This window comes from Sipha flava, unplaced genomic scaffold, assembly GCF_003268045.1.
Source record: "Sipha flava isolate LNK unplaced genomic scaffold, YSA_version1 64_pilon_pilon, whole genome shotgun sequence".
In the NCBI taxonomy this organism is placed as follows: domain Eukaryota; kingdom Metazoa; phylum Arthropoda; class Insecta; order Hemiptera; family Aphididae; genus Sipha; species Sipha flava.
This window is the reverse complement of record NW_020273604.1, coordinates 493,925-512,632: the sequence shown is the minus strand read 5'-3', so window position 1 is coordinate 512,632 and position 18,708 is coordinate 493,925. Positions and strand designations below refer to the sequence as shown.

General features: G+C 31.2%; 2 protein-coding genes across 3 annotated transcripts; one reads left to right on the top strand and one right to left on the bottom strand.

Annotated features, from left to right (window-relative positions):
• Positions 1–297: 297 nt before the first annotated feature.
• Positions 298–13,040, bottom strand: LOC112691549. 2 transcript variants are annotated; one of them, XM_025565833.1, is made up of 6 exons: positions 12,407–13,040; positions 3,910–4,002; positions 1,407–1,532; positions 1,180–1,298; positions 946–1,114; positions 298–866 (listed from the first exon to the last, which is right to left on the bottom strand). In XM_025565833.1, exons 1-6 carry the CDS (start codon positions 12,602–12,604, stop codon positions 504–506), a joined length of 1,068 nt encoding a protein of 355 aa, XP_025421618.1. In that variant the 5' UTR covers positions 12,605–13,040; the 3' UTR covers positions 298–503. The 2 variants fall into 2 exon arrangements, with proteins under 2 accessions (XP_025421618.1, XP_025421619.1); XM_025565834.1 differs by having other exon boundaries at positions 298–863.
• Positions 13,041–13,143: 103 nt separating this feature from the next.
• Positions 13,144–18,363, top strand: LOC112691548 (xenotropic and polytropic retrovirus receptor 1-like). The gene is made up of 10 exons (XM_025565832.1): positions 13,144–13,579; positions 13,651–13,804; positions 13,866–14,113; positions 15,855–16,116; positions 16,191–16,555; positions 16,645–16,792; positions 16,868–17,056; positions 17,131–17,300; positions 17,681–17,814; positions 17,883–18,363. Exons 1-10 carry the CDS (start codon positions 13,511–13,513, stop codon positions 18,136–18,138), a joined length of 1,995 nt encoding a protein of 664 aa, XP_025421617.1. The 5' UTR covers positions 13,144–13,510; the 3' UTR covers positions 18,139–18,363.
• Positions 18,364–18,708: the final 345 nt, after the last annotated feature.

Below are 18,708 nucleotides of genomic sequence, written 5' to 3'. Positions count from 1 at the left end.
TAATCGACAACATTTACACAGATAAAACACTATAACAAAGGAAAAAAAAAAAAAAAAGTACAATTAATAAATATATATTTATTTGTACCTTTATATTTATAATTTTGTTTCAAATTAGTTAAGAACTATTAAATTAATGTACAAATCCTGCGTCCGATAATAATAAGATTATTACATGGAAAGTAATACAAGTTACAATGAATGGATTATTGATAAATTATAAAAGCAACACACAGTGAAGAATAAAAAAATGAAGTGAATTAAAAAAATAAATAAAAATAAAATAGCAATGAGAAAAATATTAAAATATAATTTGAGGCAGTCATGAAAAATTAAGATTGTATATGAAAACATTAATCGTAAAAACTTTAATAGTGCCCATAAATGCTTGCCAACTCGGCTAATATTTTTAAACAAATTAATTAAAATTAATAAAAACAATAAATTACTGAATATATAAGTCTTTTTATAGATACAATATATATATATATTGTACACTGTAGTTATACCCAACAAACTTTTATGGGCGTCGAAGCGTTGGAACTTCCAGTCGTGTGGTAATTGAATGATTGATTAATAGGCGTAGTGGACACAGAACTCCACCTTCTTGAAAATTTATGAATAGGCAAATGGCCGGTTGGTGGCAATCCCAATTCAGGGTAAGTAGGAGAATTACTGTTGTCGTGTGAGCTGATCGATGAAAAACCACTCTCATCTTCAACGACATTGTTCTTCTGTTTGGTTTCTTTTTTGAAGAAATCAGATCCTTTAGTGGATGTATCGCTATGATTGGAACTGCTGCTAGAAACTTCCAAGCACTTCACACCGTTGCAAACGGCCGGTAAAGAATCACAACTGCAGTTCTGCTAAATGACAATTTATGATGGTTACACGAACATGAGAAAATAAAACGAGGTTACATTCAAGTGACCAACAAGCACTCACCGACGAGTTACTGTTCTTCTCAAACAGAGTGCTATAGCACGGTGTTAAGTGTTGGACTAGATCTGGTTCTTTAGTATGAATTATAGACTGAACAGTACGATACAATCTAAACGCTTCGAGCGAGAGCTTTTCTGCATATTCTTCTTTGTTACTTTTCAACGACAGTCTCCTGCACGGTAAAAACATAGATTTTAACGCAATATAAAAACAACGCGAAAATAATAATTAGTTTACCTGTTCCTAATGGGCAGATTAGGTTTGTCTTGAATATTATTCAAAGACGTGTGGGCTTTTTCCAAAAATTTAGACACTTGTTCTAACACAGCTTTGTACATTTGATTACTCGCCTCGACCTATAAAATGTAAACATATCTATCTGTGTGAACGCGTCTTACACGAAAAATACGTAAATTATGGTAAAAAAATACGCAGTATAACTATACAATACAAATATATCACACCTGCTTTAGTTGCCACTGAAGAGTGTCAACTTGGGACTTTGCCAGTGTTAACTCGATGCTAGGTGCCTGGTCGTTGGCATCATTCCGCACGAGTTTTTCGTGTTTGGCCCTCAAGTCATCGTAAAGCTAAACAAATAATAATAATAATAATAATAATAATAATAAAATCAGATGGTAATCATTTATTATCAACACGAAAAAACACGATAAGGTAGTAATAATTGTTTTTGTACAATGATTATACAGGAGGACAACGAATTATTTATTTATATTTTTTGTTTGTATATTATGTATAAAAAAGACAAAATCATCGAGCTGTCATGGTTGATAAACCATGTGTGAATCCTGTACTGTCCTAAAACCGGCGGGTTCACTACTTACTTATGCGTACAAAATGTTAAACAGGTTACTCAATTTTCAAAACTCAAAATATACATTTAAGTTAATACTCTAGGACGAAGGATATGTAACGAAATGGTTTCAGTGCGAATAATCTTGACCTAATCTAGTGCACAGTGATCTATGATGGTGAAAATTACTTTCTCTTGTAAGTGTTTATAAATAATATCATCTGTATATTTAATATGAAATGCGTACACATTATAAAAAAAAAAAAAAAAAAAAAACGAAAAACAGTATACTACAGAATAACAAGTATACTGCAATTGTAGGCCACGGTATCAAGCTGTGCGAGGGTTCATATTTATGCAAACACGTATATTTAATAAGTTATGCAACATTTGTTTGTCACAATAAATAATAAGTTTGTGGCCAAGACCAAGCAATAAATGAAAATATGAACTATTATCATCGATCAATGTTTTCAGTAGCTTAAGACGTATTCGGAAAACAAATCGTTTGGACGAAGTTGAAACAAAATATAAAAAGTGTGTACGAATAAAAGTTGATTACCTTGATGTACGTCGGGATCTTTTAAATTGATTAAATGAATAAAATGCTTGTTTGGAGCATTGTGAATAGATAGTTGCAAGTGCAACGACGACGCGGCTACCATTAATAAACATTTTAAAACACAGTTGACATTATAAAAAAAACATATGAAATAACCACAAAGGATCTGTCGGATAATGAATCACAATAATATATGGTTTATTGTGTACTGAGGCGTACTATTATGAAACAACAATGGCCATCCAACAATTAGAGGATTTATGCTTTGGCTGTATCGTTGGTGTAGACACTCGTAATGCATTCGATATTATGCACGAACACGAAATCTACGACGGAACGACATGAGTAGAAACAAAACCATGCAATTCGAGCAATTGATCGAGTTCTGGAGAAAGCATTATTTACGAAGTGTTATAGAAAATAGTAAAAATAAAAATAATATAGTCATCGTTTTCGAAATACGGGCGAGCGTACGTTACAGGGAATATTCAAAGTAGGGTTTTTGTTTTACATTAATTTCAAATGCTTTTGAATCAGAAGTGTAATAATCAAATAATATTCTACAATAGCATTAATAAAATAATAACAACGTCAAAAGTAGGCTATATTTTATAACAATTGACAAAGAACCAATAATATTTAGTGAAAGTATATCTTTAGAAAAGTTATTTTGCACTAATGTGCCATTATTATCATCTGATTATTATTAATTTTATAACAATCTCACTTTCGGCATGTAAAACATAATACTGATGCAACAAGACTTCGATATCGACTATCAAGTACAATGAAGAAGTATATGAAGTTATATTTCGTGATAAATAATTGAACAGTTTTCATGATTGCTTTAATAGTGGCCCAGTTTAAGAAAAAGAAAAATGCAATAGTATATGAATATTCGTTTAATTCAGAGCAATTCCATACGACAACAAAACGTGCATTTTCAGCCTAATGTAATGTTAGAAATGATTGAAGGTGAAAAATTGAGTTCATACATACACATCGACCATAATATTGTACGTTCGAGGTTTTTATTGTTTTGAATATAAACGGTAAGAACATTTTAGCAACTACAACTATATCGAATACTGTGAAATTCCGCACACACTGCAAAACCAAATGAACGAGGTTGCACAATTTGTTTTATGATACCTACCTCTTTCCTTTCCGAGTTATTTTATTGTATTGTATTCAAATATCGGGGCAATAAATAACCATTAAACCAATATAGGCGTATTTCTTAATGTAAAAACGAACAAAATATTTTTACAATTGAAAATCCAATGACATTGTATGTGAGATATTTTTGTACATAATAATTTAGATTATTTGCTTATAAATAAGAAAGGAAAAAAATCTGTTTCGATCATTTTCAAATTATTTCATTCGTCTACGGATCTTAAGAGCAAAAAAAAAACATTTCAATTCATTATTTTACGGAGATCATAAAGCATAGTCATTAGATTTCCAACATTTACAAAACGCGAAATATTAAAAAAATAAAACCTTTAAATTCGTTATGGGTTTATAGTTTATAGTTCAATAAGTTTATAAGTTGATAAGTTGAAAATTAATACAACAAATAAATTACCTTTTGTAAATTGTTGTACTCTTTCCTAATGAATTCGAATGATTCTTTGTTGTCATTATTCGATTCCAATCTCTGAGAATTTCTTCGATTCACCTGAAAAATATATAATTTCGAATAGTTTTCAAACATTTATTTACATTAAAACAAAAATTAAGTGTAACAATCAAACATGCATTCTACAATTTAAAATATAACAGATGCACTTTTTTTTTTTTTTTTTTTTTTTATGGTCATGTAATCATATTGGATTAATGTAACGCATAGCGCCAACAGAACTTAAAATAGCACAGCATATAATCTAGACACGACTTGTAACTGGTAGGTTTTCACGGAGAAAGTTTTATTTAAACTATTGCAAAACATTTTCAATAACGGAATCAGTATCCATCCTGTACAATGGTTAGGACGATTCGAGTATTAATAACTTTTCAGAATGATGTAACGTTCCCATTTCATCAACTATATGTTAGTGTGTCATTATATGTTTTCGAATCATGCACGTACCGAAGAAAATTGTATAATATAGGGGCATTACATGGGAAATTAGTGTGGAAATGAACGCGCAGATACCGGGCGAGAGGATGTGTCAGTAATTTCTGCGGGTAAAGAACACTCATGAAACGCATTAAAAATAATAATGTAAAATCGTGATGATTTTATGATCTAATTCGTCATTATATGAACTAAATGGGAACGAAAGTTTGTTTACTAATTATTTGCACGTAAATTAAAATAAAAAACTCTTTAACAGTTTTCAATACAGTCCGTAATTGGTTTACAATTCTTACAGAAATTAAATAAAAGTTACCAAATGATATTTGAATTGCCGCATTTCTTATTGTTTCAATTAAACTAATTCGAACAAAAATCGGCTGATGGAGTAAACGATTATAAAATATCTATTGAAAATAAAAAACACAATACTTTGATAAATGAAGACAGTTTTCAACTTTATTGCACACCATATAACATATATTTTTCATAATAGTTGGTTTTTATTTTTTTAAACGTAAACAACAGCAATTAATGAAATAATATTGGTAATTAACAGACCTCGAACTGTCGTGATCATAATATTTTAATTCTACTAAATAATCATTACTGGAAGCAATAAATTACATACGCAGAGTGCATATCGTATTATTATCCTTAAATTTACTAGTTATCAACGAAAAATAATTTTGGCATAGATACATTTTTTTTTTTTTTGTTTTTCCATCACAGGAGAATCTTGAATTATACGAATATTCGTGAGAACGAGATAACCTCAACGGGACAACGTGAACACATGATCAACACCAACAATTATTTCAGTGTTACATTAGTACTTTTGACTCGTCGTGGTTATTATTTCACAGCCGGTAAATTGTTTAAAGGTATTTAATTTCTTAGACCAAGTTTCCCATGGAACACGAACAAAATGGTTGTGAAGTGTAAACGTTGCTGGTAAAACACTACAGCAGTATGTGAATGACCGCTGACCGGAAACTACTGTCTCTAATATGTTATCACTAAAGATTTATTTGATTGCATAACCTATAACTATTTTAAGATCAAAAGCGAAATATATACGTCTGGACCATAATTCAATCCATGCCCAGTATATATTTCTACAGAAAAAACAAAAAAAATAAATAAATATGATTACGAATATTATGAATACATTAGACATCTAATAATACAATACATTTATTTTAATTGAAGACATAATAATATATAAATCAAATATTTTAATTTACTGCGATAAATACATAATAATGACAACTAACAAATGATATATTATTGGTTTGATAAAATTATTAAAATGTATATTTCATAAATATATTTATTAATATAAACATAATAAGTCCCCGTTTTAAAATATTGTTATATTTTAATTTTTAAATATTTAATAGTAGACTATTTTATCTAAGGATTTTTCAAATTAACTTAGATGTCGTATTCTAAGCTACAAAGAAGTTATTTATTTATTAAATTATATAAAAGTATTTATCATATAGCATTGGCTTTAATTCTCACCATTTGGTCACTCGCCTAAAAGTTATATTTGAATTTAAGTGATGTAGAGTAAAAATAATTCTAGAACATACTGGTAAAATGGAATTATTAAAAACATGACTCATAACGAAGTACACAAGTTAACAGTTTAAAATATGCTTCGAGTAGATTAGTTTAACAGAAAATAACAAAAATATTGAACTACCTATTGCTTGTTTACACAATTATGCTTCCTGCGGTACTTTGAGAAAGGCATTTTTTAGAGACGAAGTTTTCATTATTCCTTTAAAAAGTAAAAATAAATACAAATAACATTACTTTGTTATATCGAAAAAGCGTATTACCAATTAAGGTGAAACTGAACTAAGCTGATATTGTACGTATCCTAGTTAATTATTGTTAGAAGTATTTGTCATTCTAAAAATAATTTGTTTTTGAAACCATTAATTAAATAATTGGTAATAATAGTAAATAATAATTAGAGATCTGAAAATTAATTTAGTATGGTTATTAATCAAAACCTTAAACTTTATTTAAATATTAAATATGTCGAATTGTAAGCAATTATTCAAGAAAAAACCAAATGTAACAAATTCTCTATTTACGATGGATTTTTTACAATTCATATTTTGAAAGGGTACCTAGTACATTTTGTATGGTCTCATAGGTACTATGTGTAATTGATCTTAATCAAATATAAAAACAAATTGTTAACACTTGTCAATAAGTACACAATTGTACATCTATAAGTACACATTGTCAAAGCTGGATTTTAAAATGTTTTTATTATAATTAAGTACGACCAATAGGCTACGGGTTACTCCATAACTACTAATGATAGTTGTTAATATGATAAAATCACATTAAATTTAGATAAATGTATCGAATAAGGAATAAATCGATAAACTGAATAGATAACTTTTCACTCCAAAAATAACGCATCATATTTTAACCATTTTAATTTCTGGTTTAGGGAAATCATAATATACTTATCAGCGTAAACATTTCAAATTAATAAGATAAAATACAACGGTCTAATGAATACTTAGAAAATTTCAACCAAAAGTTAGTATCGAAATAGAATTCATAATATATTATTAAATTCGTACCTTTAGTTTAATGAACAGTATTAACTCGTAGGTTTTTCTTTACATTTAAATTTAGACGATCTATTTAATGAATTATTCAAGTTGGTTTTTGATTACCTATATCATTTTTGATAATTCCAAATAAATATGGTATGTCTTCGTAATAAAAAAGTAATAATTATCTTATGATTACATTTACTATGAAAATGTTTTTTTCTTATTATTTTCAAACCAAAGAGACTAAATATCAACCGGAATTCGATACATACATTTTTTGCTTTAGCATTGTATACCTAAACTATTTTTTTATAACAAAATAATTTACATTAAAAGCTGTAAGTGTATGAACATCAAATGTTGTGAAAAATAATCAAGGTTTTTTAGGTGCAAAAAAGTAAATAAACTATACCTACATAAAACAGTAAACTAAAATTTACAACTCGACGCATTTTTTTTCATATCAAACTACTTATTACCGTGTAAAATTTTTTTTTCCGAATAATTGTACCTAAGTGCCCATATCGTTGTTAACTTTTTTTTTTATTTTTTTGACAAAATAACAGAATGCAAAATTGACCTTTAAACCGTTTCACTCCATGCACTTTCTAATTCAAGATCTCATGGCTAATAATACACACAGTACCCATATAAATATGAGTATTATAGTGCTCATAGAGTATGAATTTTTAATGAACGAGTTCTTGTGTATGTTAGACGATTCATATCTAATATGAACACGAACTAAATTTTAAATACACATAAAATACACATAATTGGCATAAAAAATTAATCAATCAAACTTAAAGATAATTGGATTTTTTTTTTTTTTTGAGAGGTAGACGTTTGAATTAAGCTACTTCAAAAAACATAAAAACATTTTATCTAAATTATATATTATGCGTATAAAAACGATATAATAACGTATTTTAACGTAACGCATACAAATAATTTGAAATTAACTCTGTAGTGAGGTGACGGGTATACCGATATGTGTATATAATAGGGCTTATAAAATTATTTAATTAAACACACACACACACACACACTTAAACGTTCAATGATTCTTCGTGTTCCCGAGTTAAATAAATATAATTCATGTTATAATGAAAGAACTACATATAGATATGAAAATGAGTCGTTTAAATACATAAACATACGCAGAAGAAAAAATGATTTGAATTTAAGAACTAACATAGGTCACGCCTACTTAACGCTGTCAAAATCTAAATATTATCATTAGATAATAGGCATTAAACGAAAACCATGTCATAATGTACTTCATTTCTTGTGGTAGTAATATATCAACTTGAACGTTTAATATTTTATCCACATGGTTAGCCACCAACCACTGCAAGCGTTTATGAATTTCATAATATATGTTAATATAGTTCTTGTAAGAGACAATAGTAACTTTTTTTTTCTACTTGAATATAAATAAATAACATATATGTTCATAAGATAATGGCTACTTAATAGAAAAGCATAAGTACGTTAGAGCAGTGGTTCCCAATTAATGTAAAGCCACGGACCTCTAGCTATCACTTAAATTAGTCAGGGGACCCTATTTTTGTAAATACTTTTCAATTTTGTTTAGTTATGAAAATGAAAAGAAAAAAAAGCGATTTATTGTAATTTGACGATTACGATGATCGAGTTTCAATTGTCCAAAAATACCCGGAATTTCAAAAGACTATAAAGTTAATAATTTCATTAAGATTAAATTTAAAAAAAAAAACCATTACAGCACAACACAATGGCAGACTCGATAAAATTAACAAGCAGACCACCAATCGGGAACCAGTGGGGTTAGGGTATCATGGTGACGCGGAGAAAAAGCTGTGACTTCTTGTACCTACACCTGTACGTTCACGGCCGAATAAGACTTTTACGAGAAGTTTTAACGGTTTCCATTATACGCCAATGTTACGTGGCGTATATGGAAAACATTAATGATCATACCCTATACCGCGATCGACCACATGTTACATATTACGTAAATTTAAGATTTTTTTATATGTGTAACGATCGGTTATGATCACGGACAAACCGCACGTCGTGACACACACGACTGCTGCAAGTGGCTTCGCGTTGTGATGAGGACCGCGCGAGATAGAGCCAGTCGGGCAAATCGGACGGAGTTATTTATTTTTTACACGATTGGGATTGTATTGCGATATGCGCGTACGATAGAACGACCTCCTGGTCGGAAAGGAGAGCGGCCGTTATTATTTAGTATTTACAGTGGACGGGGGGTGCGCAGTGGTGGTGCGAATCGCAGCAACTCCGACCGGGTAAGCTCTGGCGATAATAACATGAACGAGGATAATAATATATCGTCCAGCTGAGAGGTATTGCGGTCCTGAGGTCATAAACTGCGGTCTAACGGAGGATTAACGCGCGAACGGTGGTCCGTGATACAAGCGCAGTGCACACGCGCGGGCGCCAGAAATCGGATTCACTCGGCGAAACCAGTATATATATGCAACGCGCCTCCTAATTTCAATCGGTAGACACTCTTTAAACCGTGTTACATTAATTTATATTAAACGTTCGTATACGATAAAAAAAAAAAAATTACAACGTCGTGCTGGAAGGCAATTAATCGTTGTCGTGTACAGTGATCCGATGCTGCAACGCGCGGCGAATGTCTAAAAAAATAATATTTAATAATTACGGTCGCACGACAATTGCAACTATACGGGTATACGTCGAGTTTAAGTTCTATACATTTTTTTTTATCTTTTTAAATATTCGCAAACGTTCCTCGACCGTGTTCGACGATTAACGTCATCCCCCCCTGGCAACCGGTCGGACAACAAATCGCGAGCCGCGCCTCGAACCCACGAGGGATCGACGACGACGGCGAATCGGTACAATAATAATTGTAGAGTTAAATTAACCACAACGCACGCGCACACCCATGTGCCAAGCCTAACCAAAGTACGCCAACAAATTATTTTGAAAACATACGGCTTGACGGGCACTTTGTGAACGCTAAATGTCCACCGAGTGTAAGTTACTAAATACAAAACACGTATGAACACAAAGAGGCTTAAGGGATTGATAACTTTTATTCGAGAAAATAATGAACAAAAACGCAGACGTTGAGGGTATTGAATATAATATTTTAAATTAGACCGTACAACAGAAAAATACTTAAGTACTTCCTGAGTGGTATGACCCGTGCCGGATCTAGGAAATTAGACCCCAAGGCTAATAAAAATGCAGCGCCCTTACGCAGATGAAGTACGGGGTATGACCATGACTTTTTTTTTATTTTTCATAAACTTAAGAACACCTTTTTATCGATAACACCTGGGGCAAGCATACCCACTCCCCTTTCATTGAGTAAGATAGGTAGGGTTCGACCCTTTTAATAGAAACATTTAAACAAGTCCAGATTTAGAGTAGAGCCTAATGAATTACAAGCCTAGGCAGACATCGCAAGTTTCCTAATTATTAAATTACATTATTATCAAGTAATATATTTTAATGGGAAGTAAGATGAGCGTAAAGTCTCGCCAGCGTCAGGGAGAGGGTTTGTGATGCCCGGGACAGGCTTTTTGGCAGGGCCATAGTATTAACTTTCATGATACGCCCTAATATTATAATACTTTTCATAATTTATGTAAAAACATTTTCCCTTAAGATATTATATTTTATCATTAAAGCGTAGTGATGCGCCATGATTAAATACACAACGTATTTTCATCTACCCAAATATTTTTCTGATTTGCTTATCAATAAATATGGTTATGACATTTTTATCGATTTATTAAATATTATTTTTATTATTTAATCTGAAGGATATTATAATTCTCCTTTTTTAAGCTAGTATTAAAATTATAAAATTGTATACTTTTCTTATATATTTATATATTTTTTTTTGTACCAACAGTATTGATGAATAAAAATATTTTTAATAGCATAAAATGTGATTTATCATTCATTTACTTGACGGTTAAATAACTAATACTTCAGTACCAAGAATTTATGCTGGATTTATGGTTTTTAAATGCTATCCTTTTAAATTATGTATTCATGTAAATATTCGATTGGTATTTCATTAGAAACTATAGGAATTCAAAATACAATCAATTGAGCGATATGAATGTATATATTTTTTTTATTAACTGTATTTGAATATTATATTATATTATTTTTTTTTTTTTATTGAAAATAACTGCCTCGGCGGCTGGGGCCATTGGCTTTACAAAGAGTGTTTACAAGGTTGTTTTAGATTAGTAATAAAACATAATGGATAAAATATACAATATATATATATTCTTACTATATACTGTTTGGTTACTATTGTAAATATTTTTGTGTAGTTTTGTATCTCTAAGGAATTTAAGAACATTAATAATACAGGGTGTTTAGATTTTCCGCTAGATTGTGGATCAAGTTATATTTTAGACGTTATGGCTCCTCATTCATGCATTCAGTTAAAATGTGTATGACCCTCAAAGGTTGCAAGTTGGACGCATGTAGGAATATTTTATTATTTGTTTAGTTCGTATAAATATTAATTTAAAATTCCATAAAATTCAAAAATACCAAATCTACCAAATATTTAGCCCGTATTTACCCGGTAAATATTGGGTATTGCCAACAATTTAATCTAACCATCACTATCAGAACGTCAGCAATGTAATATTGTTTATTAATGTACTATTATTATTATACATACCCACGAAACGTAATATCGAAGTTAAAGATTAAAAATACCGGACACACTTGATATTTTAAAAATAAAATCATAGATTATCATATACAAATAATTAAATCCTATGAAAGGCGCGAGGCCCCGGATAGTTGGCTTTTTCGCCAACGTTGTCTTGCGAATTTCGCGTAAAAATTTGTATTCGTTTTCATGCCTAGCGACTGGTTAAATTGCAGAAACAGTACTTAGAGTTAAACTGTCCTAACCAGTGAGTTCCGACATGCTTAAGTCAACGAGAAAAAATAAAATTTAACGACCATAAAATTATTCATTCGATAATCTTGGCCGAATCTGCGTAGAATATAATGGCCTAGTCTGGTTGTCGAACTGCGGACGAAAAATTAAACACGTAATCCATCAGATTGTGACTGCGACCGAGCGACAAAACGTAAGTTAGTTTTTTTGTTTTTATCGAGGGTGAGGGGGCGCCACTAAAACGTTCTCTTATCTATTTATACAACTTCTATCCAAACGCGGTACTGACCGCGTTCGCGCACACGGATCGAGCCCAACGCGTAAAGGTTTTGGTTGAATTTCGTGAACAGTGTGCGTAGCTTTTTTCGCGAACCAGACGGGGTAAAACTGACGAAATCAAAGGACACGGAAAATGTTACGGTGAAACGACCTTAACGCAAATATACGATGATAACCACGACGAGTAACAGTCGCGTCGGATACGGTGGCTTACCTGGCGCTGCGAGCCGATGGTGTTGTACCGGTGGCGGTGATCGTTTCCGGTCAGGTTCAGATCGAAGCCGAGCGACTTGGTCGTCTCCAGCGCCATCGACTTGGCGAACGAGCTCTTGAAACGGTGGTGGTGGCCGTCGTCGTCGGAGAGGCCGTCGAACGAGCCGGACAACACGTGACGGCGGTCGTCCCTGTCCATTTCCGGGCGCTCCGAATAGAACTGGCCGTGGTTTCGCGGGCGACCGACCGACGCGGGGCCCGTAAGCGCAACGGCGCCGCAGTCGTCGACCTTTCGCGAGGTTTATTATTACCGCGGATGCACTCGGATGTTTTTCTTGAAACTAGGCCAAAGTCCAGCGGGCGGCGGGCGGGCGGGTAAAAGCGAACGAAAACGCGTCCAGGAAGTCGGACGGAAATAGACGGGCGTGACGTCCGTTGTGAGTTTACGCGGAAAAAACTTGGGAAAAAAAGCGTACGAAAACGTCGAATATCGTGTGTACAAAGGCGAGCGAGTTGGGTCCGGTGGGGGGGGGGAGAGGACGAACAAAAAAACGGTAAAAATTCAAAACGTTTCACGTGCACGCGCCGGAGCAGCTGCGGCATGTGTGGTTGGCGAACGCGTTACACGGCGACGACGGCGGTCGGTGTTAGGCGGCGGCGGTTCGACGGGTAAAAAGCGACGGTAGCGACGCCCGCGGCTCGCATCGCAGACTCGGCGGTCGTGCGCGTGCGTGCCGTTATCACCGTAGTCGGTGGCCGTTATCAGCCTTCGGAAGACGATTGGCGGCGGAGGAAGATAACAGAAAATAACACACACTCAGCACTTCAAAATCCCTTATCTCTGCGACTGCTCCGCCGCGCACGTCCTACCGACTTTCAGTGTCACGACCAACAGCTAGATCCGCAGTCCGCTGTGTCGCCGCAGCACCGCCGCGGCCCCGCTGTACTTCCATCGACGTGCTCACGCACATGACTTCAACGCGCTGTGATCTTAGTACTTAATTACGTGTCCCTTGTTTTTATTCTTCTTCTGCTGCGGCTTCCGCTTCTCCGTCCGGCCGCTCCCGGTTCTACTCTCCTACCGACCCGTTCGAATCCGCCCGAAATGAAGTTTGCCGAACACCTCCAGGCCCATATCACACCGGAATGGCGCAAACAGTACATCAACTACGAGGTTAGTAGTATACGCACTGTTGACTTGGTGTAACCGACTTGGCATTAACCGATGCAATACCGTGTTTCCAGGACATGAAAGAAATGTTATACAAAATCATCGAAGAAGCCCCGTCAGCAGAGTCCACAGATCCAGAAAATTTACATCGCCTTTTCACTCAGTTTGATGAACACTTTTTGCAGTACTGTGAAAAAGAATTGGCCAAGATTAATGTTTTTTACTCAGGTCAGTACTACGAGTACGATTGTTGATCATTTATTATTTTATTGAAATATTGTCGTTTCAGAAAAACTTGCTGAAGCCATGCGAAAGTTCTCCACTTTAAAGAGTGAACTAGACTTGCTTTCTTCCACTGCTCTCAAGATGAAAGACTATGGAAAAAAGTCAGATTCAAATCGACTGAACTTACCTCAACGTAAAGTGCAAGAGCTTAAATTAGCCTTCAGCGAGTTTTATTTGAGTCTAATACTTTTACAGAATTATCAAAATTTAAACTATACGGGTTTTAAGAAGATTTTAAAAAAACACGATAAGGTTTGTATGGTTTTGAACTAAGATTTAATATTTACTCATTCTTATGAAATATTACACGATTGCACAATTGTATGGAAAAACAATGTGTAGTATTTAACTGTCATCAAGATTTATGTCATATTTATAATCTTATCTTTTTCTATTACTAATTATTTCCTTATAACTTCATTCTAATGAATCATTATTAATATAAATTTGTTTTGTTTATATGCCCTTTGTCTTTGAAAAAGTTTTTTTAATTTGATTCAATTAGAAGAAGACATTAATAATTTATTATTTTATTTAACTAACAGTTGATTTGTAAATATTTGTTGACTAATTGATTATGTATTTTATATTTATTTATTGCTTGTTAAATTTTTATTTTTAACAAATCTCATTTTTATTTCAATAATTAATTTAACTTGGGTAATATAAAAAGTTATGATGATAAATTAAAATTCTGGTCAGTTTCAGTTCTAAGTGTTTTAGGAATTTAAATTAAATAATTTTTGAACTACTTTGTATATAGTTGTTATATTCTTATTTTATGGCACACTTTATCATTCATTTTTTATGTTTGTTATCTGAAAAAGAAATGCTTAATTTAAGAATTTGTGATTAACACAACCAATTGATCATTATTCTCATTTATATGCTGAAACCATTTTTATAGTTATATGAAAAATATATTGTATACATTTAAACAACATTTGAAAATATCATTATTTAAATTATAAGAAGTTAAAAAAAACGTTAAAAAGCTAAAAATATAAATTCATAAATATGTATTTCTATCCATAATATAACTAATTATAACCCATTAAAATTTTGAATAATAAATATTAATTTCAAACAAATAGTGTATCATTTACTATTTTTTATAACTATGAGAACTATAGTTTTTAGATTTTGGTGAATTTTTACATAGATAAATTTAAATAACATGAGAGCTATTACATAGGTTTTTTACTACAGAAAAGAAACTAAATGTATAATCTCAAGTATGTGAATATCATAATACAGTATTAAATCATTCTATGATTAATTTAAGTTTGCTTTAATCTCTTTCTCTTTACTCTTGCACTTTAACATAATGGCCCGTGTATGTGAGTGTAATTAATAACTATTGTGTAATTTATAACTATACTCTACTACCAATTTCTTTAACATTTTTCCTCTTTTATTAAACTTATTATTTTTCTTTCGAAATATATTTTAATTGTTTTCATTGCTGATGTTACATGATAAGAGTAAAATTCTAAAAAACAATAACCTCTTTTATTTAGATTAAAATTGCCTATTGAATATACCTATTTTTATGACTATTAAACCGTTAGTAATACTAACCGTCCTAATTTTTTACAATTAATTTGAATATTTCCATTCTTAAGAAGTTTTTTTTTTAATTAGTCAGTTGCAAATCAAATCATTGGGTGTTGGATGATTTTGGTACTATGGTATCATTGTTTTTTTGTGTGATAGATATTGGATAGGGTGGCCTTAGCAGTTTTCCACTTAAGATGGCAATACCGTTCAGAAAGTGGAAACCGCTTGTGACTGGATTTAAACAAATGACACTGCATTTAGACTTTTCTCTTATCTTACTTGTCACAATGGCTACTTTAAGGAGTATAATTAAATTAAAAATTAATAATGAATCGTAATAAACAAATTATAATGATTCAACATATTAAAAATAATTTATTTGTGTTAACATTAAAATTATTGTACTTGAAGTATAAATAATTTTACGTTTTAGCTGATGAACAAAGAAACCGGTGCAAAATGGCGCCAAGAACATGTAGAAATATCTCATTTTTATACTAACAAAGACATTTTACGGTTAATCAATGAAACAGAACATACTGTCACACATGATTTGGAATCTGGCGACCGTCAAAAAGCAATGAAAAGGCTTCGAGTACCTCCATTGGGTGAAACACAAAGTCCTTGGACAACATTTAAAGTTGGGCTGTATTTAGGCTGCCTTATAGTTTTGCTAGTTGCAATATTCATTTCTGGTAATTTTACAATTTAAAATTATGTGTAAATGTGACTATTAATTATTTATAAATATTTTTGTTTTATACTTTAGCTACTTTTGAAAAAAAAACCAATATTAGACAAGCATTCCGTTTATATCGTGGACCATTCCTTATAATAGAGTTCCTTTTTCTGATGGGCATTAATGTTTATGGATGGCGATCTTCCGGTGTTAACCATGTGTTGATATTTGAACTTGACCCTAGAAAACACGTCACTGAACAACACCTATTTGAAATTGCAGGAATCCTTGGCGTTGTATGTGCTCTTAGTATTCTAGGTTATTTATACTCTGATGCTCTAAGTATACCAGCGTATATAAATCCATTGTCTCTAGTTATTTTGTTTGTAATACTCATGATCAATCCACTTAAAATATTTTATTTTGAAGCAAGATTTTGGCTGATACGAATTATGGTAAAATAATTTTTCTTATCTGCAATAAAGCATACTATTTTTACTGTAAAATGTATAGTACATTACAAATGGTCTTGAAATTATTTTAGTGGCGAATGGTATGTGCTCCATTTTATTATGTTGGTTTTGCCGACTTTTGGCTTGCTGATCAATTGAACAGTTTAGTAACTGTTCTGTTAGATGCTCACTATTTGATTTGTTTTTATATTTACAATTATAATTGGTATCATACTTCAGGTAAAAAGCAATAAATTATTACTATTTCTCTTTATTTTGATTCCTATTTTAATTTTTTTACTTTGATTGTTTCAGATGTTAAGTTTAACGTTGAAGAATATTTTATTTCACAAATTATAGTCAATTGTATTCCTGCTTGGATTCGGTTTGCTCAATGTATTAGACGTTACAGGGATACTGGAGAATCATTTCCACACTTAGCCAATGCTGGAAAATATTCAACAACCTTTTTTGTGGTACTTGCAAGAGCGTTGTTGAAGAGAAGTAATACATTCAATAGAATATTTATTTAAAATGACTTCAGTTTGTTGAAATAAAAATGTTTTATTTTGTTTTAGACCATTACTCAGATAACTATGATAATCCGTTTTTTTATTTTTGGATATTTTGTTCTGTGATATGTTCAATTTATACGTACACATGGGATGTCAAAATGGACTGGGGTTTATTTAATAAAAATTCTGAAGAATATACATTTTTGAGGGAAGAAATTGTATACGATAATACAGTAAGATAAATTTCACCAAAAATTATACTAAAAATCATTAAAAACCCTAGATTATAGAAATTATTTTTTTTTATTGGTACATTAATAATTCAAAATTTAATATAGTGGGAGGTTTTTGTAATTTATTCCCAAGGAATATATTATGCCTTGATAGAATAAAATAATTTCAATTAAAATTCCTTTCAAAAATATTAATGTTCTATTTCTAATATTCATATTTTGTTATTCAAATTTTTAATTACATTTAGCAATTTATTAATTATTATTTTTGTATAGTTTACCTTAAAAATTTATAGAACTTTAACATTTGACATATTGGAATCTACTGAATAATTCTTAGCTAAAAAATAGAATAAACCATTAACTTTTATTATTTTTAGGGTTATTATTATTTTGCAATTATTGAGGATTTACTGATAAGATTTTTATGGATTCCTCAGTATTTACTCATCAGTAATAATATTTTAAGTACTGAAGCGGCCATTTCTTTAACTTCACCACTTGAAGTTTTTAGGTAAGATATAACTGCTTTATCACTCTTTTTGTTATTTAATACTTTTTTATTTCATTCAAAATGTATAGACGATTTGTTTGGAACTTTTTCCGTTTGGAAAATGAACATCTTAACAATTGTGGTAAGTTCCGAGCAGTAAGAGATATATCGATTGCACCGATTGATTTCTCTGATTCTGCTCTAATCGTGCGTATGATGGATGAAGAGTTTGGTGTGACTAATAGACGGAAACGTAAAATTTTACCAAATAAAAAATCCATTAAAGAGGATAAATTACAGTTAGTTACCGACCAAAATTCATATTCTTTGGATTTAACTGAATAAATTAAAGAAACAACAAATATGTAATGTTTCTACTTTATTATTCCATTATACTTTACACACAAATATATTTTATTCTTGATAATAGACTTTATGTGCTCAATTATATACATATGTATATATGGTCAAAAACAATCGAATTTAATTACATTTTTAGAATGTTGTATTTCTAACTAATACAAATTGCTTAAACGTATTACTTAAATAAGGGTACAGAAATGATTTTATATACTTACATGTTGTGATCTCTAGTTTAGTTAATTTGCATAATATATATTTTCGATTAAATTAAGTATAGCATTTAGAAGCTAAAACTTTAACTTAAATAAATTAAAGTTTTTTTTTTTGAAATTTTTTAGCAACTTCACCATTATGAAAAAGTGTTTTTATTTGTTATATATAATTCCTCTCTAATATTATTGATACATGTTCCTTTTTAAAATGTTTTCCAAGAAAACCAAATTATTTAGTTTTAAGACACTTAATTATACATAGAATAAATATATATTTTTAATAACATAATGTTTGTAATAACTTTGGTATACTTGTTGCTTAATTGTCAAAGTGTAATTG